At 56.7% G+C, this 23,963-nt stretch overlaps 2 protein-coding genes across 4 annotated transcripts in view; one reads left to right on the top strand and one right to left on the bottom strand.

Moving 5' to 3' along the window:
* Nucleotides 1–1,744: 1,744 nt before the first annotated feature.
* Nucleotides 1,745–19,619, bottom strand: GID4 (GID complex subunit 4 homolog). 2 transcript variants are annotated; one of them, XM_059048905.2, is made up of 6 exons: nucleotides 18,975–19,409; nucleotides 14,927–14,986; nucleotides 10,735–10,842; nucleotides 8,545–8,646; nucleotides 7,004–7,134; nucleotides 1,745–4,640 (listed from the first exon to the last, which is right to left on the bottom strand). In XM_059048905.2, exons 1-6 carry the CDS (start codon nucleotides 19,161–19,163, stop codon nucleotides 4,577–4,579), a joined length of 654 nt encoding a protein of 217 aa, XP_058904888.1. In that variant the 5' UTR covers nucleotides 19,164–19,409; the 3' UTR covers nucleotides 1,745–4,576. The 2 variants fall into 2 exon arrangements, with proteins under 2 accessions (XP_058904888.1, XP_058904887.1); XM_059048904.1 differs by lacking the exon at nucleotides 1,745–4,640 and having other exon boundaries at nucleotides 7,000–7,134; nucleotides 18,975–19,619.
* The window catches only part of ATPAF2 (ATP synthase mitochondrial F1 complex assembly factor 2), a 12,849-nt gene continuing 8,462 nt past the window's right edge, over nucleotides 19,577–23,963 (top strand). The window contains exon 1 of one of the 2 annotated variants that reach the window (XM_067021959.1): nucleotides 19,577–19,896. In XM_067021959.1, the coding sequence (XP_066878060.1) occupies nucleotides 19,764–19,896 (133 nt within the window). In that variant the 5' untranslated portion in view covers nucleotides 19,577–19,763. The remainder of the gene's footprint in view (nucleotides 19,897–23,963) is intronic. The other variant, XM_067021960.1, reaches the window with a different exon arrangement.

The following is a 23,963-nucleotide window of genomic DNA, read 5'->3' as shown; positions in this document are numbered from 1 at the left end:
TCGGCCGCTGCGCCCGATGACCCGCTGTCCCGGGCACCAGCCACCTGGGAGCGGCCACGCGTACGGGGCGCAACATCACCCCCCAGACCCGGCCACCAGAAACCCACCGCCCGATCCTCACGGGCCCAGGGCGATCGCGGGCGGCCCAGTTGGAGCCGGACCAGCCTGTGGCCGCGAGTGCCCACGGCTGGAGGGGCGGGACCCCCCACCTGCGCCACGTGCACTGGAGATGGGACGCGCGGTCCAGGTGCATCTTCCCGGAAGCAGCTGTCCGTCGCGGCTCTGTGCTTTCTCAGATCCTGGATTCCTCGGCTGGGCATCCGCTCACCACAGGGCCAATTACAGCTTCTGACTCTCCGCATCGCTGCTGCCCCCCCAGAGCCAGCCCGTTTGCAGGGGAGGCAAGGGCTCCCCCTCCCCCGTGTGGCTCTCCCACACAGGCCACCACCCCGGAGCCCACGGTGCTGCTACACACCTTCTCATGCATCTGTCAAGCCACTGTCCAGGGCCCGATCCGCCCAGGGCCAGGCAGCCGCATGCCCCAGGCCCGCCCGAATCACTCCAACTAGCCGGCCCTACACGGTTTGCCCCCCTCCTCCCCCGCTTCCCTCGGAAAGCCCAACGAAGACCCTGGTCTCTGTTTACCTTCTGCCCCAAACCTGGTGCTCCCCACGCGGCCCCGCGTGGCGGGCGAGCTCCCTCCTCTTGAGAAACGTAAGCCATACAAATCTCTCCGTGTCTGCGCTCCGACACCTCCGTGAATCAAACGCCGGCGGCGAACCAATGAGACGGTGACCCCAACTACCACAGAGGCTGCCGCTTCTTCCCAAAGCCTCGGACCCCCCGGGCGGCTCTCGCTGTTAGACTTCCCAGGCAGCCTGCCAGCTTTACCCTCTCCAGCTCGGCAGCGGGCCCCCACTGGTCTCCACGTGCCCCTTCCGTCCCTCCACCCGGGAAGATCCTTTAAAAGCGGCATCGGGTCCCACCCCGCCTCCTCCCACATCCTCCGACGCCTCTCCTCTCTCTGAGGAAAGCCGGAGTCCTGATCCTGACAGCGACCGACAAGGTCCCACGGGGCCCGAGCCTCCTACGCACCCCACCCCGCTGCCCCCTCTGCCTGGAGGGCTCAGCCCCACACGTCTGCGGGGCTCGCACCCACCTCCAGGCCTTTGCTCGATGTCACCCGACCGTCTTTGCAACCAGCGCAACCCACGGGGCACCCCCGCCTGCCGCAGCTGTGCCGGCTCTTTCCTCGTAATGCTTGTCCCTCAACACCGTCTAACAGACACGGAGTCTTTCCTGTGTCATCGCCATGTATCCCCCTGCTGGGACACAGGCCGTTCTCGGGGGCCGTCACGTGTGGGCGTGTGTCACAGGCACCCAGGACTGCGGCCAGCACACAGCAAGCGCACCTGGGGAAGGTGAACGCTGACGTGGGAGAGGCTACCGCCGTCCCTTCTCTTTATTTCCCGGGCTCTGAGGTTCCGGATGGGGAGGAAGTCTCACTGGCTCCGTCCACACACCAGCCAAGCAGCAGGCTGGCATCTCTACCCCGACATCGCCCAGCAGGTAACCCCGCTCTGCGGGCCAGCTCACAAGCCTGCAGGCCTCAGCACTCATCACGCGGATGTCCCCCCCGGTGTTGGAACCCCCTGCGGGGGCCCAGAAACCTCCACAGCCACAGGGCCAGAAAGGGGGTTGGTTTCTTCTAACAGAACCGTTTTGCTTTAGAAATAGGACAGACTCACTGCTTAAATACCTTTATTGTTTTTTAAAAATTATTTGGACATGGATAGCTCTGCAAAATACCTCTCCCGTCCCAAAGCCTCAAACCCTTTCCACATGTACTCTCTAAAGAAACAAAATACTCACTTTTTGCCCATTCAAATCTAATTTTTAAAAACATGTAAGATTCAAAATCAAATATTATTTTTCTTTCCCAGAACGCGTTAGTAACTTTCAACCACGACGCACGTACTCAAAGGCATTTCTTTTTAAAAATTAGCTTATCTGACTATTTACGAGGAAAAAAAAAATCAATTCAAGGCCTTAGAATATAAATTCCCTGTTTCTGAAAGCAAAAGACATTGAAAAGCCCCCTTTGCTCCCCTGGAGTCTGTGCTGCGCACATCACCACAGAACCAGCAGGCAGGCGGACCGTCTGCTTCACGGGAGGCGTCGCTTAGTTACGGTGGGACCGCAGCTGCGACGCCGTCAAGTCTGCGAGGACGGGTGGGTGGGAGGGGACGACACCAGCAGGGGTGGCGAGGCTGCGAGTGCGACGGCACGGAGGGTGGCTGAGCACAGCAGGAGCCGAGGCCTGAGAGTGGGGTCGGGGAGGCGGCAGGGAGTGTGCATCTGCCCTCGCCTCTCGCTGATGAATACGAGAGTCAGCCAAAAACGCTGCACGTGGAAGCAGAGGCACGTGGGTTACGAGAAGGCTCGGGAAAGAATGACCTCGGCTGGGGATGGCCGCCCGAGCTCCTGCGGGAACTGAGTCAGGGCAGGTGGTCTGGGGGCTGCTCAGAGGATGTGGAGACCACCCCTTCTGCATCCTAGACAGACAGGTTTGTACGAGAGCCAAGCTTCATCACAGGTGTGTCCCAGAGAGCTGGCAAAGGGTACCACTTCTTCATCCCCAAACACCGCTGCACTTGACCCCTGGCTCAGCGAGGAAGCCAGCCCACAACAGAGCCCGGCCCGCCTGGGCAGCCGAGCAGCAGCGCCGCGCAGACACCCTGCCCTGCCCACTGGAGGACACACACACGGGCCCCGACAGGCTCCAGGCGGACCTCACCCTCGGCATTCTCAGTGGCACCTGAACCCTCCAAGGAGCTGGTTACGCCCTGCAGCGCTGGCCCAGGCCTTGTGCCCCCAGCTGGGATTGACCAGAGCCAGCCACTCCGCTGCCTTTGGGAGCTTTAAAATCCAGAAAACGTTTCTGACTCATCTCTGGAGACGAACGTGAAGCATCTCCCCACTGCGGCCACCAGGCAACTGTCCAGGGTCCCCAGGCCCTGGCCTTTCCAGGTGGATGCTTGCATCCCTGCAGGGAGCTTCAAGACCACACGGCCCAGCGGCCCTGACACCCACCCACCACCTTCCCCAACACTTCTTCTCCTTTAAGGCTTCTCCTGACACTCAACCTCAGGAACATACAGTACGTACGTCAATAAACCAAAGTCACTTCTCGGGAATAAAAGACTGCCCCACCACGCACCTAGACGGAAGGGCTTTGTGCTTTCCTACTCCGCCCGTGGACGTGCACCTCGCATTTGTTTTGCTCCCGTGGGTTACAACACGACCTCGTTGTTAAAGCTTTCCCTCCAGTATTCTGAGCAAGTCTTGTAAAGCACCGGCAAACGCCAATCCCCGAAGCCCTGCCCACGTCTGCGGGCGACAGCGGATGCCACGCTGTGAAGCTTTCTAAACCCTTACACGACACAACTGCACGCGCACGCGCACAGACACACACACACTTTGGCACGTGAGCCTCGAGCTCCTTGGGGGCGCTCGGCGCTCCCACCCCTCCCCCACGCCGACGCTGCTGCGCTGCGGCTGGGGGAGCGCGGCCCCTTCTGCCGGACGGAGCACTGCTGTTCTGAGTGGCGAAAGGGGGGGCGCACAATTGCTGGACCGGCCCCCGCAACGGCTCTCACGTTTAGCGCCGTGACCGACGCTATGCCGCAAAACTTCTGTACCACGTGACCAGTTTTCAAACTGCCGGCTGATTAAATATACATTTACAAATAGATATAGGTATCAAAACTACTAAGTCAACATTTGCTGTTTTCAATGTGAAAACGATAAAATGTAATTCTGAATAATTGTGCATTTGCCATAGGGTCCTTGTTAAAGGGACCATAAAAATAATTTTGTAATAAAAAAACCTTTTTTTTTTTTTTTTTTTTTTTTTTTAAGTTTAGTATTGCCCTCAAGTTCAAAAGTTTGGAGCAAACGTGCTGAGTGAGCAGGACGGGAATCTGTCCCCACCGGGGATCTGGAAGCCTTAAATCCTGTGACCCGGACGGCAGGCTCCGGGAAGCTGCCGGCCACTGACGAGCTGAGCGTGAGCATCCCAGGGCCGGCAGAGCCCCAACCCCGCCGAGCGATCGGCCGCCTCCCCGCACGGGGCTCCGGGGGCGCACGGCTACTGGGCTCGGCCTTCCCTTGAGCTACCAGAGTAAGCAACCGGGGGGCGGGGGGCCTGGTGGGGACCACTCAGCACCAAGGCCGAGGGGGGCCGGGGCTAGGGGGGGCATGGGGGAAGGGGTGTGCGTCTCAGTGATACAGAAGTCAGCTGTGCAGGAGGAAAAGTGCATTTACGGTAGCTTAAAAACAGCTTAAGACCAAACTGCCACAGAGAGGGAAGAGGAACCGAGGCCGCCCTCCACCTGCCCTTGCCGGCTGGCCGCACTCCTCAGATGCCATGGGTTGACATTCACGCTTTCTGATGCGAGTCTGCTCGTGAAGAAACAGGAACACACGTTCTCCTGGTTCTGGCAGGTACACAGTTTTCTTGGCAAAGTTCTTTTTTGCCAAGTTCAGTTTATTTGGTTGCTGTCCCGGACCGCTGTCACCGGAATTCGTAGATGGGCGCGCTGTGTTCCGGAACATGAGTGAGATTGAGCGACTGATACCTGTGGGGAGGAGAGGAGGGTGGTGGGGGGGGATCCTCAGAACATCCTGGAAACCAGCACAGGGTGTGGAACCCGCCCCACCGGCGCCCGCAGAACCCACGCCTAGATGAAACGCAAGCTCATCTCAGACTTCCTCAGGGGAACTGAGCTTGGCCTTGTTTCCATTTCTCTGGTTAATCCCCCTGAACTACGCAGAAAACCTGCTGTTCGTAGGCCCTGTTCCAATCCTGAAGCAATGACAGCCTGTCTCAGGAAAGGAGAGGCCAAGTCCTCTGGGGGAGGGTGCAGACCAGGCACCCCCCCCCCCCCCCCCCACTGCCCTGCTTCCCTCCGAAGCCGTGCGATCTGCAGAGCACGGATCCGGATCCGGAGAGCTTGGGATCGATGACGTCAGAGCCACCCCGCCCCCCACCTTAGCGACTTCATCTTCCTTCTCCCTAGACGCGGCTATTAGAGCATCCGAGGGCTCTGCGGGGTGTGCGTCCCTGTGACGGGTGCTCCGAGGAGGGAAGCAGATGAAGGATAAACAGGGCAGGACACTCCCCACTCGGGGACGCTCAGTGTGTAGGCTCCCCCCGCCCCCCCAGAAGAGTGAGGGGCAGCACAGAGCAGTTTATCTCTTACCCAAAACATCAACAAGAAGGGACAATGGGGGCTTCCCTGGTGGCGCAGTGGTTAAGAATCCGCCTGCCAGTGCAGGGGGACGTGGGTTCGAGCCCTGGTCCGGGAAGATCCCACGTGCCGCGGAGCAACTAAGCCCGTGCGCCACAGCTACTGAGCCTGAGCTCTAGAGCCTGCAAGCCACAACTACTGAGCCCACGAGCCACAGCTACTGAGCCCGTGAGCCACAACTACTGAAGCCCGTGCACCTAGAGCCCGTGCTCCACAGCAAGAGAAGCCTGCGCACCACAGCCAAGAGTAGCCCCCGCTCGCCGCAACTAGAGAAAGCCCGTGCGCCGCAACGAAGACCCAACGTAGACAAAAAAAAAAAAGGAAAGAAAGGACGATGCATTAGCCATCAGAACCCTAGGCCTTTGCAGCCAGTGGGACGGCTGTCATCCTAAATGTTGGGAAGGACAAAGGGAAACAGGAGAAGTGGAACCTTGTGCACCACTGGCGGGAACGTGAAAAGGTGCAGCCGCCGAGGGAAACAGTTCCCCGCAAAATGAAACACAGAATACCCCGTGACCCGGCAACCCCACCCCAGCTACGTGCCCAGAGGAACTGAAAGCAGGGACTCAGACTCCTGCACAGCCACGTCCACGGCCGCCGAAAGGTGGGAATGGCCCAGGTGTGCGTCCGCCTACGAACGGATAAAGACAAGGCGGTCCATCCACACGATGGGAAATCACTCAGCAAAAGATAAAGACGAAGAACTGACACACGCCGCGACCGGGGGCCCTTCAAAGCCGGCGCCCGGACACAGAGGCACACGGCACGCGGGCCCATTTGCACGGCGCGTCCAGGACGGGCAAACCTGTGCTCCGAGAGCAGCTTAGTGGTTGCCTGGGGCTGGAGCGGGCGGGGAGGCGGGGTGACAGCTCAGCGGGACAGGGTTCCCTCTCGTGCCAACGAAAACGTTCCGGAACTGAGTGCAGCGACGGCTGCACGAGTCTGTCCACACGAAAGCCCACTGGACCACACGCTTTCAATGAGGGGACTGCACAGCTGGTGAACTGTATCTCCGTAAAGCGGGTATTTTTAAAAGGACAGGAGAAGCTTTAAAAACTCCATTTGGAAGCTGAGCAGGTGTTGATACGCCAACAACAGCTGCTCCCACAGAGGCCGGGGCCGCACGGAGCCCCGGGCACTCGGTTGTCGCCGGGCAGCCCCATGCAGCGTCCCGCAGGAGCCTTCAAAGTGTGCACAAGTCGCAAGGAAATAATTTCCACATTCAGGGAGGAAATCAGGTATTTCACGATACCATCTGCCCTTCAGAGATAACGGGGCACTTACAAAAGCTCAAAGAGCCACAAGAAGGCCCGCAAAGGCTGCAAACGCCAGCCCTCGGGTGGCACACGGCCGTCCCCGTGGCAGAGGCCCAGGGCAGGGCCGACCACGCCCGCCGGCACCGGTCACGGCCGGCACCAGGCGGGGGCGTGAGCACAAAATTAAAAAGGCCGCTGACAGCCAAGTTCCCACTGTCCACGGCGGGGTCTGACACTTCAGTTACTGATTAAACTGGGGAGGAATAAATACAAGACCTGCAAGATTGAGATAAACATAGCTGAAAATATTTGCTGCTTGAAAGCGTTTAGCTATGAGTTCCCGTACCCAGAACTTCATTTTTCTGCCTTGTTTACTCTGCCCTGTGGACGGAAGTGAGCCCCGCAAGAAATGGGGCCTCGGCGGCCGGTCCTTACCATTCCGAGCTCCGGTGGTAATAGTAGCCCTCTATGGAGGCCGCCGACTTCTGGAAGCAGATGTAGTAAAAGCCGGCAAAGGAAGCACCACTGATGTCCTTGATCGTGTGGTCCGGGACCAGGAACTGCTCCTGCACGTGGATGGGGATGGAAGGTCAGCGCCGGAGGCTCCGGCCCCCCAGGCCCCCCCGCCCCCCTGCAGGTGGCTTGCTAGGTAAGTGTGAACCCCCGAGCCACTTGCATGTTCAACATACGAACACGGCCACCACGTGTCGAGGTCACCGGGGTCAGAGGCGAGAGCGGGCGCCGTGGCGCCCACGCCTCGAGAGCGCGCCAAAGCCTGCCCACCCCTGAGCCGCGGACTCGTGCTCCTGCTGCACCCCAGGAACCGTCGCTCGGCTCCCGGTCACCTCGAGAGCCGAGGGTCACTTCTATGGCCCAGGCCTCAGCCCGAGGGCAGGTGGAGCTCGCTCGCCCCGGGGACCCCCCCCACCAGCAGTGGTCAGAACGGTGCTGTCCTCCTCAGAGCCCAGGCGGAGCCAGCCCCCTGGGGGGCGAGGTCGGGGGCCATGGGAGGCCTAGACGGCCCACGGGGGAGTCACCCTGCGTGAGAAACTCTTGGAAACCGAGCAACTCTCCTTCCCTTTCCCCAGTCTCTGAAATTGTAGCTTTCCAAATTAATTTTTTTTTTTTTTTTTGCGGTAAGCGGGCCTCTCACTGTTGTGGCCCCTCCCGTTGCAGAGCACAGGCTCCGGACGCACAGGCCCAGCGGCCATGGCTCACGGGCCCAGTCGCTCCGCGGCATGTGGGATCCTCCCAGACCAGGGCACGAACCTGTGTCCCCTGCACCGGCAGGCGGACTCCCAACCACTGCGCCACCAGGGAAGCCCCTCCAAATTAATTTTAAAGTAGAGCCTCACCGACACCTCCTTGAGAGGGCTGTTTAGTCGGCCGGCTGTGGGGCGGGACCCAGGTTCCCCACCCCCCCGGCACCCGCCTGTCTGCTGCCAGAGCCAAGCCCCCGCCCCAACTCTCACCACAGAAAACCAGACCGGCCACAAGGGCGCCACAGGATTCGTCTGTGGGAAAGCTGGCGAGATTTCACCATAAAGCAGCTTTTCCCTACAGGTTGGGGGTGCGGGGTTGGAGGTGGGTGTAGGTTCTCGAAGTGATTTCACACACTCGCCTCCTGAATTCAGTGCCCCGTGGCTCTAACCCAGGAAACACCAGAGGGGGCACCAGAGCCACCCAGCGAGCCCGGCCCCACGGGGTTCTCAAGGGCTGGCGGAAAACCCCAATTCTGTCCCCGGCCCCGGGATTCCTGAGCTGGAGGGACCGGGGGCGCCGTGAGGGTCCACAGCCCGGGGGGGGTGGTCCACTTAGGGGCTGAGACGATGGGGGTCTCCCGAGTACACAGGACACTTGGGATGACCCAGCCTGCGGGGTCGCCGGAGAGAACAAAGGGAGAGGACACGAGAGTGCGGAGGGAGCCACGCGCGCTGCACACGGAGAGTGACTGGGGCCCCGCCTGGCGGCCTTACCTTCCACCTCATGAAGACATAGTCTCCACTCTTCAGCTCTTCGTAATCAAAGTCGTCTGAATTAAACGATTTTGCATACTGATAAAAAGCCAGAAACTTGCCCTGAAAGCCAAAAGCAGAGAATGAGGATGAAGGAGAGCGGGGGTGGCGGGTGTGCTGGGCCGGCTGGCGGGCAGGGAGCGTCTGGCCACCCCACACACTGGGGCAGACGCCCGGACCCTACGCCTGCCTAGTTAACGGGCCCAAGAAAGGCCGCCGAACGGGGATGGATGCAACCCCGGGCCTCCTCTCCCACCTCACCCCAGGCAGACGCAGCTGGGCGATCAGAGATGGGGTCTCCGGACATCAACCAACGGGGGCGAAGACTCAGGCCGAGCCAGCCTGGAGTGCCGGGGTTGGGGGGGTTGGTAGAGTGGGCTCCCCTGACAACGCAGTGGCCTGGAGGCTCGGGGCCAGCTAGTTGAGACCAGAAACAAGTAACTCTTGGTTACGGCAACACAGCTGTACCTTATGATCATGTTTTTGTTAAAGGAAAAAAAAAAAAAAAAAAAAGTACATATACTCAAAAGAGATTCAGGAAAAAGTTAAACCCTGCTTTAGCTTTAGGTGTTTGCCATTATAGATGTTTTGTTTTTGTTTTTTTCAAATATTTAAAAATAAGTATGTATTAATTGTACAAAAAAACCTCCTGAATAAAAAGTTAAGACAGAGAGGTATTAAGTCATAGAACCTGTCACACAGATATTTTCATTCTAAGTAGATCACCTGTGAGGAATCTTTACTTTATCGCGATAATGCTTTATCTTTTATCACTTTATCATAACACCCACTTCAAATCTCATTCAGGAACACTCGAGGGTGAATGAACTACAGTGTCCTGACCCCAGTGTGCAGTGGACATTGCGGCTCCCCGACAGACAGAGGGGCACTCAGGGCCCCTGGGGCCCGCGTGGGAGTCTGGGAATGCCGCGTGGGGAGAGGGCATCGGGAAACCCCGAGTCCGCGAAGGCGGCCAGCGCTCCTGAAGGGAGACCGTCCACAGGCCCGACCTCGCACGCCCAGCAGGCCGGGGCCCAGGCTGGCCTTCCCGGTCCCTCTTTCACTCAAAATAGTTCAACCCAGCCTAGGAAGGCCGGTGTCCGGGTGTCTCCAGCTCTAACAAAAGGCAACAGGAAGTTCGAGCTGCTCTCCAGGTTCTTTACCTGCAGCCAACCAGCCTCAAACTGAGTTTTCATTGGGTCTCATAGACCTTGCTTTTCGCAGGACCAATTTGAAATGGAAAACAAAGCCGGAAGGAAGAAAGGCCGTGTGCTCGCTGGGCTGTGCCAGGGGCGGGGCGAGCCAGCCAGGGCGGGGCCTGACGGCTCCCAGGGGTGCTCCCGGCTCCCAGGGGTGCTCCCGGACAGCGGCACCTTCCAAGCTCCCCCACTTCCAGACGCTCGGCGCCCGCTCGTACTCTCCTACTGGAAACACAGGTGGCCGTCTACCTCAGTGTCTGCTTGCTACAAGAGCCAGAACATGTATTTAAAATTTTAAAGCTCAAGTTTAAATTCCGTCGAAACTCAGTATCTGACAGGTGTTTCTTTCCTAATTCAAGTGTGAGAAAGCAGCTCACCTACAGGGACGCCGACTCCGCGTGTCTGCAGAAGGGCCCCCCGGGAGACCGTGGGCCTGGGAGCAGGAGAGCGCACACAGCCAGGAGTGGCGCCGGGGACAGTGAGTCGCTCTGGGATCTTCGCTACTGACACCTCATCCTGGGTGGTCTAGGCGTGAGCGCACTGGACCTCCTCGGTGTGAAACCAAAGTTCACCCTCGCCACAGCCAGCTAAGCCAAAAGGCTCTAACGAGAGCGGCTGAGAAATGGGTTTTTAACGGCACAAGACTCACGTGGCCCTGGCGAAAAGGCGAAAAGGCTCGAGGAGGAGCTCTGCGCGGTCTTGAGGAGCGCGCACACAGCGGCGAGCACACACCCACGCTTGACGGGTGTGGGCGTTTCCAGGGGCGGAGCGGCCCCGAGGCCCCGCCCCCGTGAGGGGGACCCGCGCCTCCGCCCCAGGCCCGCCCTAAAGGCAGAGGCCGTCAGGGCCGGTTTGCAGGCTTCCCCAGAGCAGAGGGGCTGGGAAAGGCACGGTGGCTGGAGAGGGACGGTGCCGCAAGCCCCCCGGGGGCCCGGAGCAGAGGGACACTCACCCAGTGCTTCCGGTCAACGTCCTCATCCGCGTCCCACTTTCGGGTTAAGAAAGGGTGCTTTTTGCTGATTATTTCTCCTTCAAAGAAGGTCGTGAGGGTTGGATACTCCTACGGTAAGAACCCAAACGTCAAACACGACGTCAAACAGGAGTTGTAACCTTTCACAAAGGGAAAAACCAACCTTGCTGTAATTTCTCCCCAAAACTTTGCAGAAATGACCCCGTTGCCGAGCAACCGCCCAAAGCAGCGACACCCAGGGCCGCGGAGGGAGCCCGAGTGAAGGGGCTGGGGGGAGGGGGTCTGTTGGATTCCGGGGCCTTTGCCAGAAGCAGAGAACCCTTCTTTGGCACACTTGTTCCGTGTTGATGGCTCAGAAGAGATATTTGGACAGGTTATTTCTGAACACAAAGCAGATGGTAACTTGATAGGTTTTACTTTCCAAGGCGAATACCCAGAGAGGCTCCAAAATCAAGTTCCCTCTCCCTCGTGCCACGGCCCGGCCACTGCTTCTCAAACTGGCTCAGCCTGTCCCTTTTACGCCCACTCTTCAGGTTTGGGGGGCAGGGGGGAGGTTGGCAGAATACCTTCATGTATTAGGCATTCGTATAATTCTATCGCATGAGCTAAGACAGCTTACACGATGGGAGACATCGATAAATCACGTCTGCCCTGGGAAGTCACGACCGCTGGAAAAACGAATAAGCCGCCATCCTGACTGGGTGCTCGGAACAGTCCGGGTCAACCTTGCTACCTGCTCCTCTGAGAGTAGGGAAGCACCAAAGATTTTGAAAAACTTAACGCAAGAACAAGTCAACGTTGTAAAAAGTGTACCGTTTCTCTGCATTTCTAGAAACCAGCCAACCCACCTGTCAGGTGGCCCCTCGGCACCACCCACCCGCCCGGGTACCTCCCGAGGGTGCGGTGATGACCCGCCGCCTGGCAGAGCAAGGGTCTCTGCCCTAAAATCCCGGGACCAGAGAGGTCCCACTTTCTTCTTCTCACCCCACGTAAGCCCCTCTCAATCGGCATCAAACTTAACTACCTGTTTAAAATAAATCTGTTCCCATGGCTTTGCCACTTCTCCGGGCTCGCCTGCCGCATGGACCGGAGCTTCCAGAAAGGCCGTGGCTGCTTTACTACACACACCCGGGCAGCCTGTCCTCGTAGCACTGAGCTCGAAACACTACAGATGTTCCATCCCCCCCCAAAACCACAGCCCTCACCCCAACACTGGTGCTGGGGTCCTCAAACAGATATTTATAGATACAGAATGAAGAGACTGAAGAGGAGATAAGTTCTTAAGTGGAAACCTGATTTTTAAAGGTATAAACCAAACCATACTCATCCGTTTCAGGAAGGACTCCTAAGGGAAAAAGTTCTGTGTAAGCTGACAGCAGACTTGAGATGTTAAATAAAAAGCTATAGACAGTATATTGACTTCCTGAGTTTTTTCAAGACTTCCCTAAAATAGGATAAACGATCCAGTCCTCCTATTATAACACAAAGAACATATTTATGTTCAACTCACCAGTTTTCCTAATAAGTGATTCTACGCCGACTTCTCCCTAAAACGTTTCAGGCAATCTACCAGGGTGACCACAAGGTACCCACAAACTTCCAAAATTAAATACAATAAACACCTAATGAATGAGAGTCCCGTGCACAGAAGGAACCAAAAAGACAAAGCCTCTCACAGGGCAGGCGAGGACATTCAAGCCCTGACTACAGCTGGCGGGGTGGGGGGTGGGGGTCACAAAGAGGGGGCGTGGCCAGCACCCGCCTGGGGTGGGCTCCCTGCGCCGGGTCCCACTCCCCTCACTGACTCCAGGCTCACCTGCCTGGAGGTCTGGGGGAGGGTCAACGTTTGACCGGCCAGTAAGTCAGCAAGAACTTGTGAAACCAGCAGTAAAGGAGCACCTGTGGCTCTGGATGGTGTGACCAGCTCCCTGGTTCAGCCTCGGGAGCGTCCAAAACTGTCTGGAGAGTGCGTGGCCAGCCTGACCATGACACCCCCCGGCTGGGCTCCCAGGCCGGGTACCAGCCGCCTCCTCCGGGCCCCCCCAGGGACGCCCCTCTCCCCGCAGGGGGCTGGCTCGGGACTGCAAAGAAAATGTTATTTGACACCCATTCTCACAATTCTGGGATTTAATTTCCACAAGGCACACAGACTTCAAAAACTGTACTGATTTGTCAATGTGAGGCAATCTATCTCCAATGTAACAGTGAATTTTCCCTATTTCCGTACAGACGAGGGAGACCATGCCTATGACCCAAGCCGTTCAGGTACGTTAAAGTAAATCACATACTTGCTTTTCCAACAACTATAAATGGAGAAGCAAACAAAAACGGTTAACTGTGTTTTATAACAGGTGTAAAACCATTCAAAGCATCGTCACCCTTTTCTGCATTTTACCAATTATCCACAGTGACCGTGTACTAGATTTGTAACTTAAGCTGTTAGACAGTTGTACAATGCTGTGACTTTACTGAAAGCCAACAGACTGTACGCCTTTTTTTTTCTGGCCGCATGTTGCGGGATCTTGGTTCCCCAACCAGGGATGGAACCCGTGCCCCCTGCAGTGGAAGCGCGGAGCCCTAACCACTCGATTGCCAGGGAGGTCCTAGACTGCACATTGTAAATGGGTGAATGTCTGCTATGTGAATTACATCTCAGTAAAGGGACTTTAAAAAGTTATTAAAAAAGATGAATTCACAGACTCCCGACGCTCGGGCAGGATGAAGGGCCTCGGGAAACACAGCCCTCCTCTAGTAAAAGGCGGCTTCAGGGGCTTCCCTGGTGGCGCAGTGGTTGAGAATCCGCCTGCCGATGCAGGGGACACGGGTTCGTGCCCCGGTCCGGGAAGATCCCACATACTGCGGAGCAGCTGGGCCCGTGAGCCGTGGCCGCTGAGCCTGTGCATCCGGAGCCTGTGCTCCGCAGCGGGAGAGGCCACAGCAGTGAGAGGCCCGCGTACCACAAAAAAAAAAAAAAAAAAAAAAGGCGGCTTCAGGCGGGAAGGGCCGGGCCCAGGGAAGGGCCAAGCCAGCACCCCGTCCCCTCAGGGGATCCTGGCTGTAGGTGGCTTGCAGGTGCTGCCCTTCATCAGCGCCACCTGCTCCCGGTGGGATGTCCACAGCATTTCCGTACATGGTTTGTGGATTTTTAATCCTACTTAACCATTTCCACAAAGCTTCCTGTGACCATTTGGAATCGGTGTCCACATCCCACGTTACAGATTTTGCTGGTTTCCTTATGAAGTTCAATGTCTATGTTCTGCACTCAACAAATGTGTCTGGCCACCTAAGAGTGGAGCATATTCTGTTTCCTGTGTGTCTTCTACTAGCACAAACCCACGGGTGAGAACCCTTCCTTTTGCTGTCATTTTCTACCCCTACTTGACTGGATGTGTTTTCTAGAGGAGGGAGGAGATACCTTTTTGTCTCAACAACACATCTCACAGGAGATTCTCAGGCTCCCAGTGGGGAAGCAGGAGGACAGGCGGAACGGGGGCGATGGAAACAAGGGTTGCCAGACCGAGGAGCCCCCCATTCACTGAGCCTGCGTGTCCCCAGGAGACAGAGCGGGCACCTGGAGCTCTCACCTGGCAGATGAGGAAACTGGAAGGGACAGAGGTGACAGTCGCGGGGCCAGAAGGGGCGGCGCGAGGATGCCCGCCAGCCCCTCCGCGCGGCGCCGCCGAACCCCGTGGCCCCTGCCCTCGGCCAGGCGGCGCCAGGCCCTCCTGCTGCCCACTCGCCAGCGGGAAAAGGAAGCAAGCTCTCTCTGGCCTCCGGTGTTCCCAGGAGTTCTGAGGTTTAAGGTGGTTCAAAGAAAGGAAAACACCTGCGTTTTCGAACGGGGAAGACCTCAGTCCTCGGAGGAGTGCTGCTCGCCCAGAGGCTGAAACTGACCACGATGGTGGCAGCTGTGTTCTTACTATGTTTGTTTTCCTCAAAAAGGATCAAAGTAAAATCAGTAGCGTCGGGCACATGGTGACCTGTTTATAAACGTCAATGGTCTGTGAGTCTGTGTGCTGTCCAACAGGACACGTCCAAACTGCCTGCTCTACGCTTCCCCCTGGAAGAACCACACTTAGAAACGGGGCTCCTGAATCGGGCCTGAGGAGTCGAGGTTGCCGGCCCTTCAGGACTGAGGCCCCCTCTGGCTCCCGGCCGTGGGAGGGGCGCTTACCTCAGTAAGGCCTTTGATCTTCAGATACCCACAGAGGTACGAGTTCCCCGTGTCCACGTGCTGAAAAGACACACACAGCCTCGTTAGCAATGGAGGGTCCAGCGGGAGACAGCCGGAGCACGTCTAGCAGGCAGAGGCCCCTTCGAGGCCAGGGCGGCAGGCGGGTGGGGGGCGAGGGGGCCTGGAGGCCGGCTCGCCCGGTGCAGCCCCGGGCTCACAGGTCCTGTGGCGCGCTGAGTGTTCAACATTGAGTGAGGCCTCATTTAAGAAACTAGGAACATTTTGTGGCATTTATCAGATCTGGGGACCCAACTACTTCCAATACACCGTGAGTCAAACACCAAGGCAGTGCTTAAAAGCTGCAGTGAACTCGGCCAGCCAGACGAGGTCAGCACCAAAGCAAGCGGGCTTCAACGAAGCCGGGGTGGACCCACCGTCCGGTGTTGGGGACAACAGTCTCCACCTAACGACCACCACAGCCCCGCGAACGTCCTCGCCTGCTGACCTGGGCATCGGACAGCACCGAGCAGCTGATCCGAGCTCACAGGGGTCAGTAAAGCAGTCGTGCTAAAGGACACACAGCTCTAACCCAAGGCCTTAAGTTTCAAGGATGCAATTCTCACTGAATTTCAATATAGTTTGGGGTTTCACAGCTGCCAGAAAGGGTATCGGGCGGCAAGGATACTTGCTCATAAGATTAAAAACTGCCCTGTAAATTGGCTAACGTTTTGCGTGGATTATCACCTGCTCAAGAATCAGAATTTCATTCTGGCCTCCGTCCAAGCATGTGTCTCTCCCTTTCTCCCCAAACTGATCTCGATGAACTCAAACCCGCCATAGCGCAGAGAGCTTCAACCCAACAACGGGCCGGCGTCTCGACGGGAAAGATGACAAGGCCAATGCTCAGCAAGACGGTCTTGCAGCACAGCTGTGTCCAACAGCTGCTCTTTTTACTATTCCTTCCACAGCAACCTGGCCTTCACTTCACCCTTAGCTGCTTGGATGGACAGCAGTCACAGAAACAAAGCAACAACAAAAGGCGGTCAGAATCTTACAGACGTTTGAGGAACTCTCGAAACTGGAATTTCCAAAAACAAAAAAGGCACTCCAGAAGCTCCCGAAAAGAGGCTCAATATTGTTAGACATCCCGGAAGTTCAAATCAAAACCACACTGAGATACCACCTCACACCCACTAGGAGGGCTGCAATCAAAAAGAGGGACAGTAACAAGTGCTGACGAGGATATGGAGAAACTGGAGCCTCAGACGCTGCTGGTGGGAATGCAAAACGATGCAGCCACTTTGGAAATCAGTCTGGCAGTTCCTCAAATGTTAAACAAATAATTACCATACGACCCAGTATCCCACTGGTAGGGAGACGTCAGGAGAAAGGAGGACATAACAGTGTGTTCATAACAGCCCCCGAGTGGAAAAAGTCCAAATACCCGTGCACGGATCAACGGATAAACAAAATGCCGTAGATCCACACAGGGGGCTATTAGGCAACAGGAAAAAGTCAGGAAGCACTGACACGTGCTGTGAGGTGGGAACCTGGAAACGCCGTGCTCAATGGAAGAAGCTAGACGCGAAAGGTCACGTTAGTGTATGACTCCGTTTACGTGAAAAGTCCAGAATAAGCGAATCTTAGGTGAAAATAAAATAGGGGTTGCCTAGGGCTGGAGGGGTGTGACAGCTAAGGGTTCTTTTGGGGATGATGAAAACGTTCGAAAAGTAGATTGCAGCGACGGTTACACAACGTTGTGACTACACTAAAAAACTGAATCGCACACCTTAAACGTGCGAATTGTGTTCACAGGTGCATCGTATCTCAGTAAAGGTGTTGTGAAAAACAGAAAGAAAACAGGAAATAAATGAAGTTACAAAAAGCATAAGTATTCTAAGAAGACTGAGCCCAAGAACCCAGTCCCGGCTGAAAAACCAGATGATGGAGCTATTCACACGCCACTGACTGTCTCCACGACAGACAAGCCGCTCACCGGTCCGGATACAGGGCAGCACTCCCGGCTGAGACCGCTGCCCCCACCATCAGACGGCCCACTCCAAGGGGCCTCCAGCCACCGGCCAGCTCTCCACTCGGGCCGCCCTGGGACCTACCAGTCGGGCACCAGCTCAATCCCCACTCCCAGCGGTTCACAAGGAAGTTGGCACCTGACAGGAATTCAGAAACAACACGCTAAGTAAAGGGACGGGAGCTGCTGCAGTAACCAAGGCAAACTTCTCTTTTGACACTTGGCTACCCTGCCACTTGTCCCTGACCCCATCCTAAACCATCAAACTCAACAAGGGGCACAAATTCAAGATCATTGCAAACATGATCCTCACCAGGGATCTCACTTCTAGAATCTTATGATCAGCTGCAAAAAGTAAAAAAGCCTGTAACTTCCTACTAAACTCTCACATTTGAAGCAAAAGAGAAGGGGGCTTACCACATCAGGCATCTCATTATGAAGACTGAAATAACTCAGCCACGGCACTTTTTTTTTCTTTTGGCCGCACCTCGCAGCTTGCCGGATCTCAGTTCCCTGACCAGGGACTGAACCTGGGCCACGACAGTGAAAGCACCGAATCCTAACCACTGGACCGCCAGGGAACTCCTATCTTTTTCAATTACAATAAATATCGTGACTCGTGATAGATATTTAAGTTTATAGACCAAAGATACAACACGGAAATGGAGTTCTCCCAATCAAAAGAAATCATCTATTCCCACAAAGCAGTAAGAAAAAAGAGGCTGATGAATGCTCTGCAGTTAGTGGAAAGAAAACGCATCCACAACTGTTTTTTGGGTGCGAGAACTACTTGCTCAGAAAAGAGGCTGTTTAAGATTCATAATTATTAAAGGGCAAAGGGCAAGCATAAGGAGAAGACACTTCCTACGTTCTATCCTCACACAAGACCTCAAAGCTTCTGGAAAGCCTTTCAAGAGGAGAGACGTTTGGGGGGGCTTTTGGGAACAACCTAGGAGGTGAGGTATCAGACTAAGGACAAAGGGGCAAAGGGAGGAGGAGGTGGGTCCTGACGCAGGTCTGGGCAGCTAGAGAGGAGGAACAGTTTTCTAGGAGAAGAAGAAAAAGGAGTATCAACCACTGCCAATCTCCTTGGTCTGGGAAGAAATGTCAAGTGTGCTCCCATTTGCATGAGAGGGCTGAGGTGCAGGAAAGGGCCGGGACAGGTGAAGCTGCAGTTCCAAAGCCATTAGGGGTTGGCAGCAGGTTCTCAGAAATCCAGGTCAAATGGGGGGAGGTGGGTGGACACGGGAAGGAAATACCATATGAGAAATAAAGCGGGTGAGTTCCATTTCCCAGTACATGGGTTTCAGAGACTGGGAGGAAGCCCTGGCAGTGTCGATCAAAGTTAAGAACACGAAAGAGGGTCCCCTGGAGCCAGGAAGGAGGAGAACAGAGGTGTAGAACAGGGAGGTCTGGGCACACAGGCCAGGGAGACCAGGAGTAGCCTGGAAGTGGCCAGAGGGCAGGGGTAGGGAGTACGAGAAGCCTGGACCAGGAAGAGACTAGGGGTTGGGGGGCTAGGAGGCCAGCTTCTTAACAGACTATGAGAAGCCCACCCAGGATGAGGGCCCGGCCTGGGGGGTGGGGCAGGAATCAGGGTGGGCTGGGGGCTCCCAAGCTCAGGGGCTAATGGAGGGAGGGGGCTGAGGAAGTCCCCCAAGGAGAAAACCCCAGGAGAAGGAGGCGGGGCCCAGGGCCTGGGCTTCCTGGGACCGAGGAAAACGTACGGGGCAGCAGGCACGTCTCAGGCCTGAGAGGATCCCGAGTCAGGGGGAACCACTGGAGAGCTCTTCGGAGTCTGAGAAGGGCTAGAAGGAGGGCTGGTCCTGGGGCGACAGACCACGGGGAGGCAGGGCCGGGTCTGAGGCCGCCGGTCCCCGGCCCTGGCCCGCAGAGTTGGGGTGCGCCGGAGGTCTCCCGGCAGGCCCGGGCAGGAGGCCCGTCCGCGGCCGCGGGCTCGAGGGGGCGGCGGCGCGGCCCGGCCAGTGGGCGCCGCGAGAGGCCCGGCAGCCGGCTCACCTGCAGCACCACCTCCACGTCGTACGAGTTACCCTTGCTCTTCTGGTGGCCGCGGAACTTAGAGCCGCTGTAGAGCAGGCTGGTGGCCACGCCGGGCTGCTGCGTGTTGATGGGCGGCGGCGGGATGAGCGAGGCGGCGGAGGCGGCCGAGGCACCGGCCGGCGGGGGACACTCGGTGCGGACCGGCATCGCGGGGTCCCCCGGAGCCAGGGCTGGGGGAGGGGGAGGAACCGCCGCCGCGCGGGAGCCGGGGAGGGTGGCCGGGGGTAAGGCCGGCGCGCGCGTGGGGCGGGAGGGGTCCACCCGCCGGCCGCCTGCGGACCGAGCGCTCCGGCCGCCACCGGGACCCCGGGACCTGCGAGCAGGGCCTCCGGGTGCTAAGCGAGCCCCCTCCCCGCCTGGGCTCGCACACACACCCCTTCCGATTGGCTCCAGCGCGCCGGGGGGCGGGAGCAGGCTAGCGCGGCGCTTCTGCCCATTGGCGAGCGGAGACAGCACGTGGCGGGCACCGAGGCCCTCTGGGACTTGTAGTCTTCTTCCAGAGGCGCGGCTCGGGGGCGGGGCCTGGGCGTTTGTGATGCTGATTGGCTGCGGCGTGCGCTGAGGCGCGCGACGACGGCGCGCCGCGAGTGTCGTGCGCAACATGGCGGCGCCCAGGGAGGCTGAGGACGCCGACGGCTGGTGAGAAAGTCCGGTCGCCGGTGAGAAGCTTCGTGTGGCCCGAGCGCGCAGCGTGCGGTCCTTCCCGCGCTCAGGTTTCGCGCGGTCGTCCTCCCAGGCCCCCGCGCGATGTGGAAGAGCTGCCTCCGGCTGCGGGGCGGGGGTCGCCACCTCCTGAACTGCCCCCGGGGTGGCCTCAGCGTCTCCGAGGGGCCGGGGCCAGAATCCCCGGCCCACGCCCGGGCCTACGTGCCCCCGGCAGGTGAGGGAGGCCGGGGCGGAGCAGGCTGAGGAGTTGGCCGTACAGGGTCACAGGTCTGAAGGGAAGCTTCGGCAAGGGCAGGGACTGTCGCAGGGCGCACGCGCGTCGTTTTCTTTAGCACGTGTGGCTTTCCTCTCTTCCATTAGGAAAGCAGAAGTCATCCTTGTTTTCAGGCGGGGAAATTCGGGTTCTGGATCGGGATTGCCCCCAAGGGAGCAGAGCAAACTCTGAGAGGTTTGCGGGGTAAGGGCCGGTCTGCCGGGCTGCTTTCTGTGTCCCCGCGACCCGGCACCGAAGGGACCTGGAGCCCGGGCTTTCAGTCTTCCATCCCGGCCGCTGTCTCCGGAGCTGTCCTGACCCTTCCTCCTACTGCCCTCCCACGACCCCTGCCATCTGCAAAGGAGTTAACACCCCGTGCCTTCTTCGTCTCCTTCCGACTCAGATGAGGTTTAGGAGAAGGTAGTGGCTCTTTCGTTGCTTCTGGGGAGAGGTTTTAGGGGTAAGAGTGGGAGTGACTCCTTTGAGTGAAGATAGTAGAGCTCTCCTTCCAGTCACGCAGTATTGATGTGCTGAGGGCGGGAGGCACCGTTGTCTTCAAGAGAGACGTAGCCTCTATCTAGGTGATGTTCAGTGTCGAGTGCAGAAGGTTATAACAGCCTGGTTAAACAATAGCCTATATCCTGTGTGAGGGAAGTACAAAGAAGCACCTATTCCCACCTTGGGGGTTTTGAGGGTCTAGAAAGGGTCTTGGGTGAAAGGACATTTAAGCTGAGTCTTGACAGACGAGAAGGAGCTCGGTGTAGAGGAGCAGGGAGGGTGGAACGCGCGCGGCTGGCACACGTCCAGAGGTGGCAGCGGGCGAGGGAGCTCGCTGTGACACTGCCTGCTTTAGGAAATCTAGAGCTCCACAGGCAGCTTGGCGTCGTGGCAGGAGCACATACTTGGGGACTGATGCTGCTGAACCAGGAGCTGTGTGATCTTAGGCACGTGACTGCTTCGTTTGGACATCATTTTCCTCTGTGAGTTGAAGGGCTACGTTGTCTCCGAGCGCCCTCTGTTCCATAATTTTATACAAATGAGGGAGAGGCATGGATGTAGCAGGGAGCAGAGATCTCACCTGTCAGGGCCCAGGTGAAGGGCCTGGAGGTGATCCATGAAGAGCCAGTAAAGGGGAAGAAGGAAGGGCATCTGTGACCGTGTGAGTTATGATAAGAAATGTACACATTTGGTCTTTGTTGTACTGGCATACGTCTCCTAAAACCCTTGTAGCTTACTAAGTAACGAGAGCTATGGGAGACTCTTTTGTTAAAATAGTCTGTCTTCTGCCCTAAAAGAGCTCCAGAGTGATAAAGGTGAAAGGAGGGTTTTATTACTCATAACAAGCCCCTTTCAACCACACCTGAGTGGATGTTAACAAGGTGACTTTTTCCTTAGGGAAGGCGCCTAAGGATGGCGGCTGATTGCCAGGGGAACCAAGCACACTTGATTAGAGGGTCGGAAGTTTCAGCCCCACCCCCTGACCTATGGGAAAGGGAGACGGACTGGAGATTGAATGGAGGTTGATCACTAATTACCTGTGATTTAATCATTCATGCCCGTGTAATGAAGCCCCCATAAAACCCCTGAACTGTGGGGTTTGGAGAGCTTCGAGGTTGGGGAACACATGGAGATGCAGGGAAGGTGCCCAGAGAGAGCATGGAAACTCGGCACCCTTTCCTCCATACCTTGCCCCACGCACCTCCTCCATTTGCCTGTCCCCGAGTTGTATCCTTTTGTAGTAAGCTGGTACTCTAGTAAGTAAACTGTTCTAGCAAGCTAATCTTGCAGGACATTACTCTTGTAGGACTGAGTCCTTAATCTATGGGATCCAGCACTGTCTGCAGGTGGGTAGTGTCAGAATTGAGTCAATTGTAGGACCCTAAGCTCGTGTCTCAGAGTTTATCAGTGGTATCTGATCGGTAGGATCCCTAACCCTAACTGCCCCCCACTCCACATTTGGAGCAGAGTATCTGGGTGTGTAAAGGAAAACGGGAGCATTGTTTTTCCTTTACAGCACCCCAGGGAGGCAGCACAGGAGCGAAGCGGACACGTTCGGGAATTCCCTTAAGTTTCCTCAATCAGAGGGTTCATCCAGTTGGTGGGTGCCACTTGCCATCGTGGTGGCGCTGACCTGCCCCTGTTCTTTCTACTGCAGACTTGCTAGCTTCGGCTCTTGGTAGGTAGTCAAACGTGGGGGAAGATAAGAGTGGGTGAAAGAGTGCCGAGCAGTGGGACGGAGCGTCTTGCATCGACCTGAGCACTCTGCTTTTCCGGCCTGAGCATCTGTGCGCCTTTGGAGGAGAGGAAGGTTAAACCCGGGTGGTGGCTTCTCGGTGAAGGCTTGGAGAGGCAAGTAGATTGAACTTGGCTCCTTAGGGACGGCTGTGCCATTGAAGGTTGTCGGAAGGCGAGGGGGGTTAGGAGAGGGTCACCGGGCTGTGTGGCATCCAGCCCGGTACCAGCCGTCGGAGCCGTCAGCCGCTTAGAGGGCAAGGTGTTCGGAGCGGCTGCCTGTCCAGCTGAGGACGACACCGGTGAAGGCAAGGCTGGGGGTCTCCTCTGTTTACCAGTTGTCTGTCGCCTGCGCAAGTGGTTTAGCTTCTCCGTCTCTGCCCTGTCTTCAGAGGCTGCTTGTGCTGGGTTGAGGCAGATGCTGTAGATAAGGAGGCCGGCCTGCCACCTGTTTTTGTTAATAAAGGTTTATTGGAACCCAGCCCTGCTCATTCACTGACACGTATCTAGGGCTGCTTTCACCACAGGGCAGAGTTGGCTGGTTGCACCAGAGACTGGATGGCCTGCCAAGCCTAAAATACTTGATTTGGCTCTTAGCAGAAGTTTGCCAACCCCTGCCCTGGATGCTAGAGCGATTTGGAAAAGAGGATGTGTTTAGTCATTTTGCCCATTTATATTAATTTATGTGGTAGGTACATTTGGCGTGAAGAATTTTTTAACAGCTTTATTGAGATACGATGCACTTACGGTTCACTCACTTAAAGTGTACGATTCAGTGGTTTTTAGTATACTCAAAGGGATTGTGCAGCCATCGATTCTAGAACGTTCTTATCACTCCAAAGAATCCCTGTACCCTTTAGCTACCACTCTCCGAGTACCCCTCAACCCCTCCAGGCCTAGACACCTACTACCTTATTCCCTGTGTCTGTAGATTTCCCTAGTTGGGATATTTCACACAAATGGAATGTGGGTTTTTTCATTCCGCATGTTTTCAGGGTTTATCCCAGGGGTAGCATGTGTCAGTACTCCGTTCTTTTTCACAGCTGATAATACTCCATTGTAGGGACACACCATGTCTTATTTATGCAGCCACCCATTGGTGAGCATTTGGGTGGTTTCCATCTTTTGGCTGTTCCGAATGCCTCTGTAAACACTTGAGCACAGGTTTTTGTGTGGGCATATGGTTTCATTGCTCACAGGCAGGTATCTAAGGGCAGACTTGCTGGGTCAGATGGTACCTGACTTTCTGAGGAGCTGCCACCCTGCTTCCCAAGGTGGCATTTCCACCGGCGATGTAGGAGGGTCCCAATTTCTCAGCCTCCTTCCCAACGTCTGTCTTTTTGGTCATAGCCGTCCTAGTGGGTGTGAAGCGGTGTCTTGGGGCTTTGCTTTGCGTTTCCCTGATGATGAAAGATGTCCAACAGCTTTTCGTGTGCTTTTTGGACACTTGTACGTTTTCTTTGGAGAAATGTCTATTCAGATCCTTCGACCGTTCCTTAGTTGGGTTATTTGTCTTTTTATCATTGAATTGCAAGAGTTCTTTATATAGCTGGCCCGAAGAATTCTGATACGTGAAAACGCTCCGTCACAGCCACCCCGGGATTATGGGTAGAGGGACCCCGAGTCAGGATCTAGCTTTAGGGCTTAAGGCCCGCCAGGGGGCACTGTTTAGAAAGAGAAAGGTGCTGAGGCAGCTCTGGAAAGGCACGTCCTCTGTGCCTGGTGCACCGCGGTGGTTGCAGTTCTGAGGCTTTGAGTCTTTCCAAAGCAAAGGCCAGCCCGGAAATTGAGGCTGG

Source organism: Kogia breviceps, chromosome 19 (assembly GCF_026419965.1).
Source record: "Kogia breviceps isolate mKogBre1 chromosome 19, mKogBre1 haplotype 1, whole genome shotgun sequence".
Lineage (NCBI taxonomy): Eukaryota > Metazoa > Chordata > Mammalia > Artiodactyla > Physeteridae > Kogia > Kogia breviceps.
Note: the sequence above shows the minus strand (reverse complement) of the source record. Positions and strands in the feature narration are given on the sequence as shown.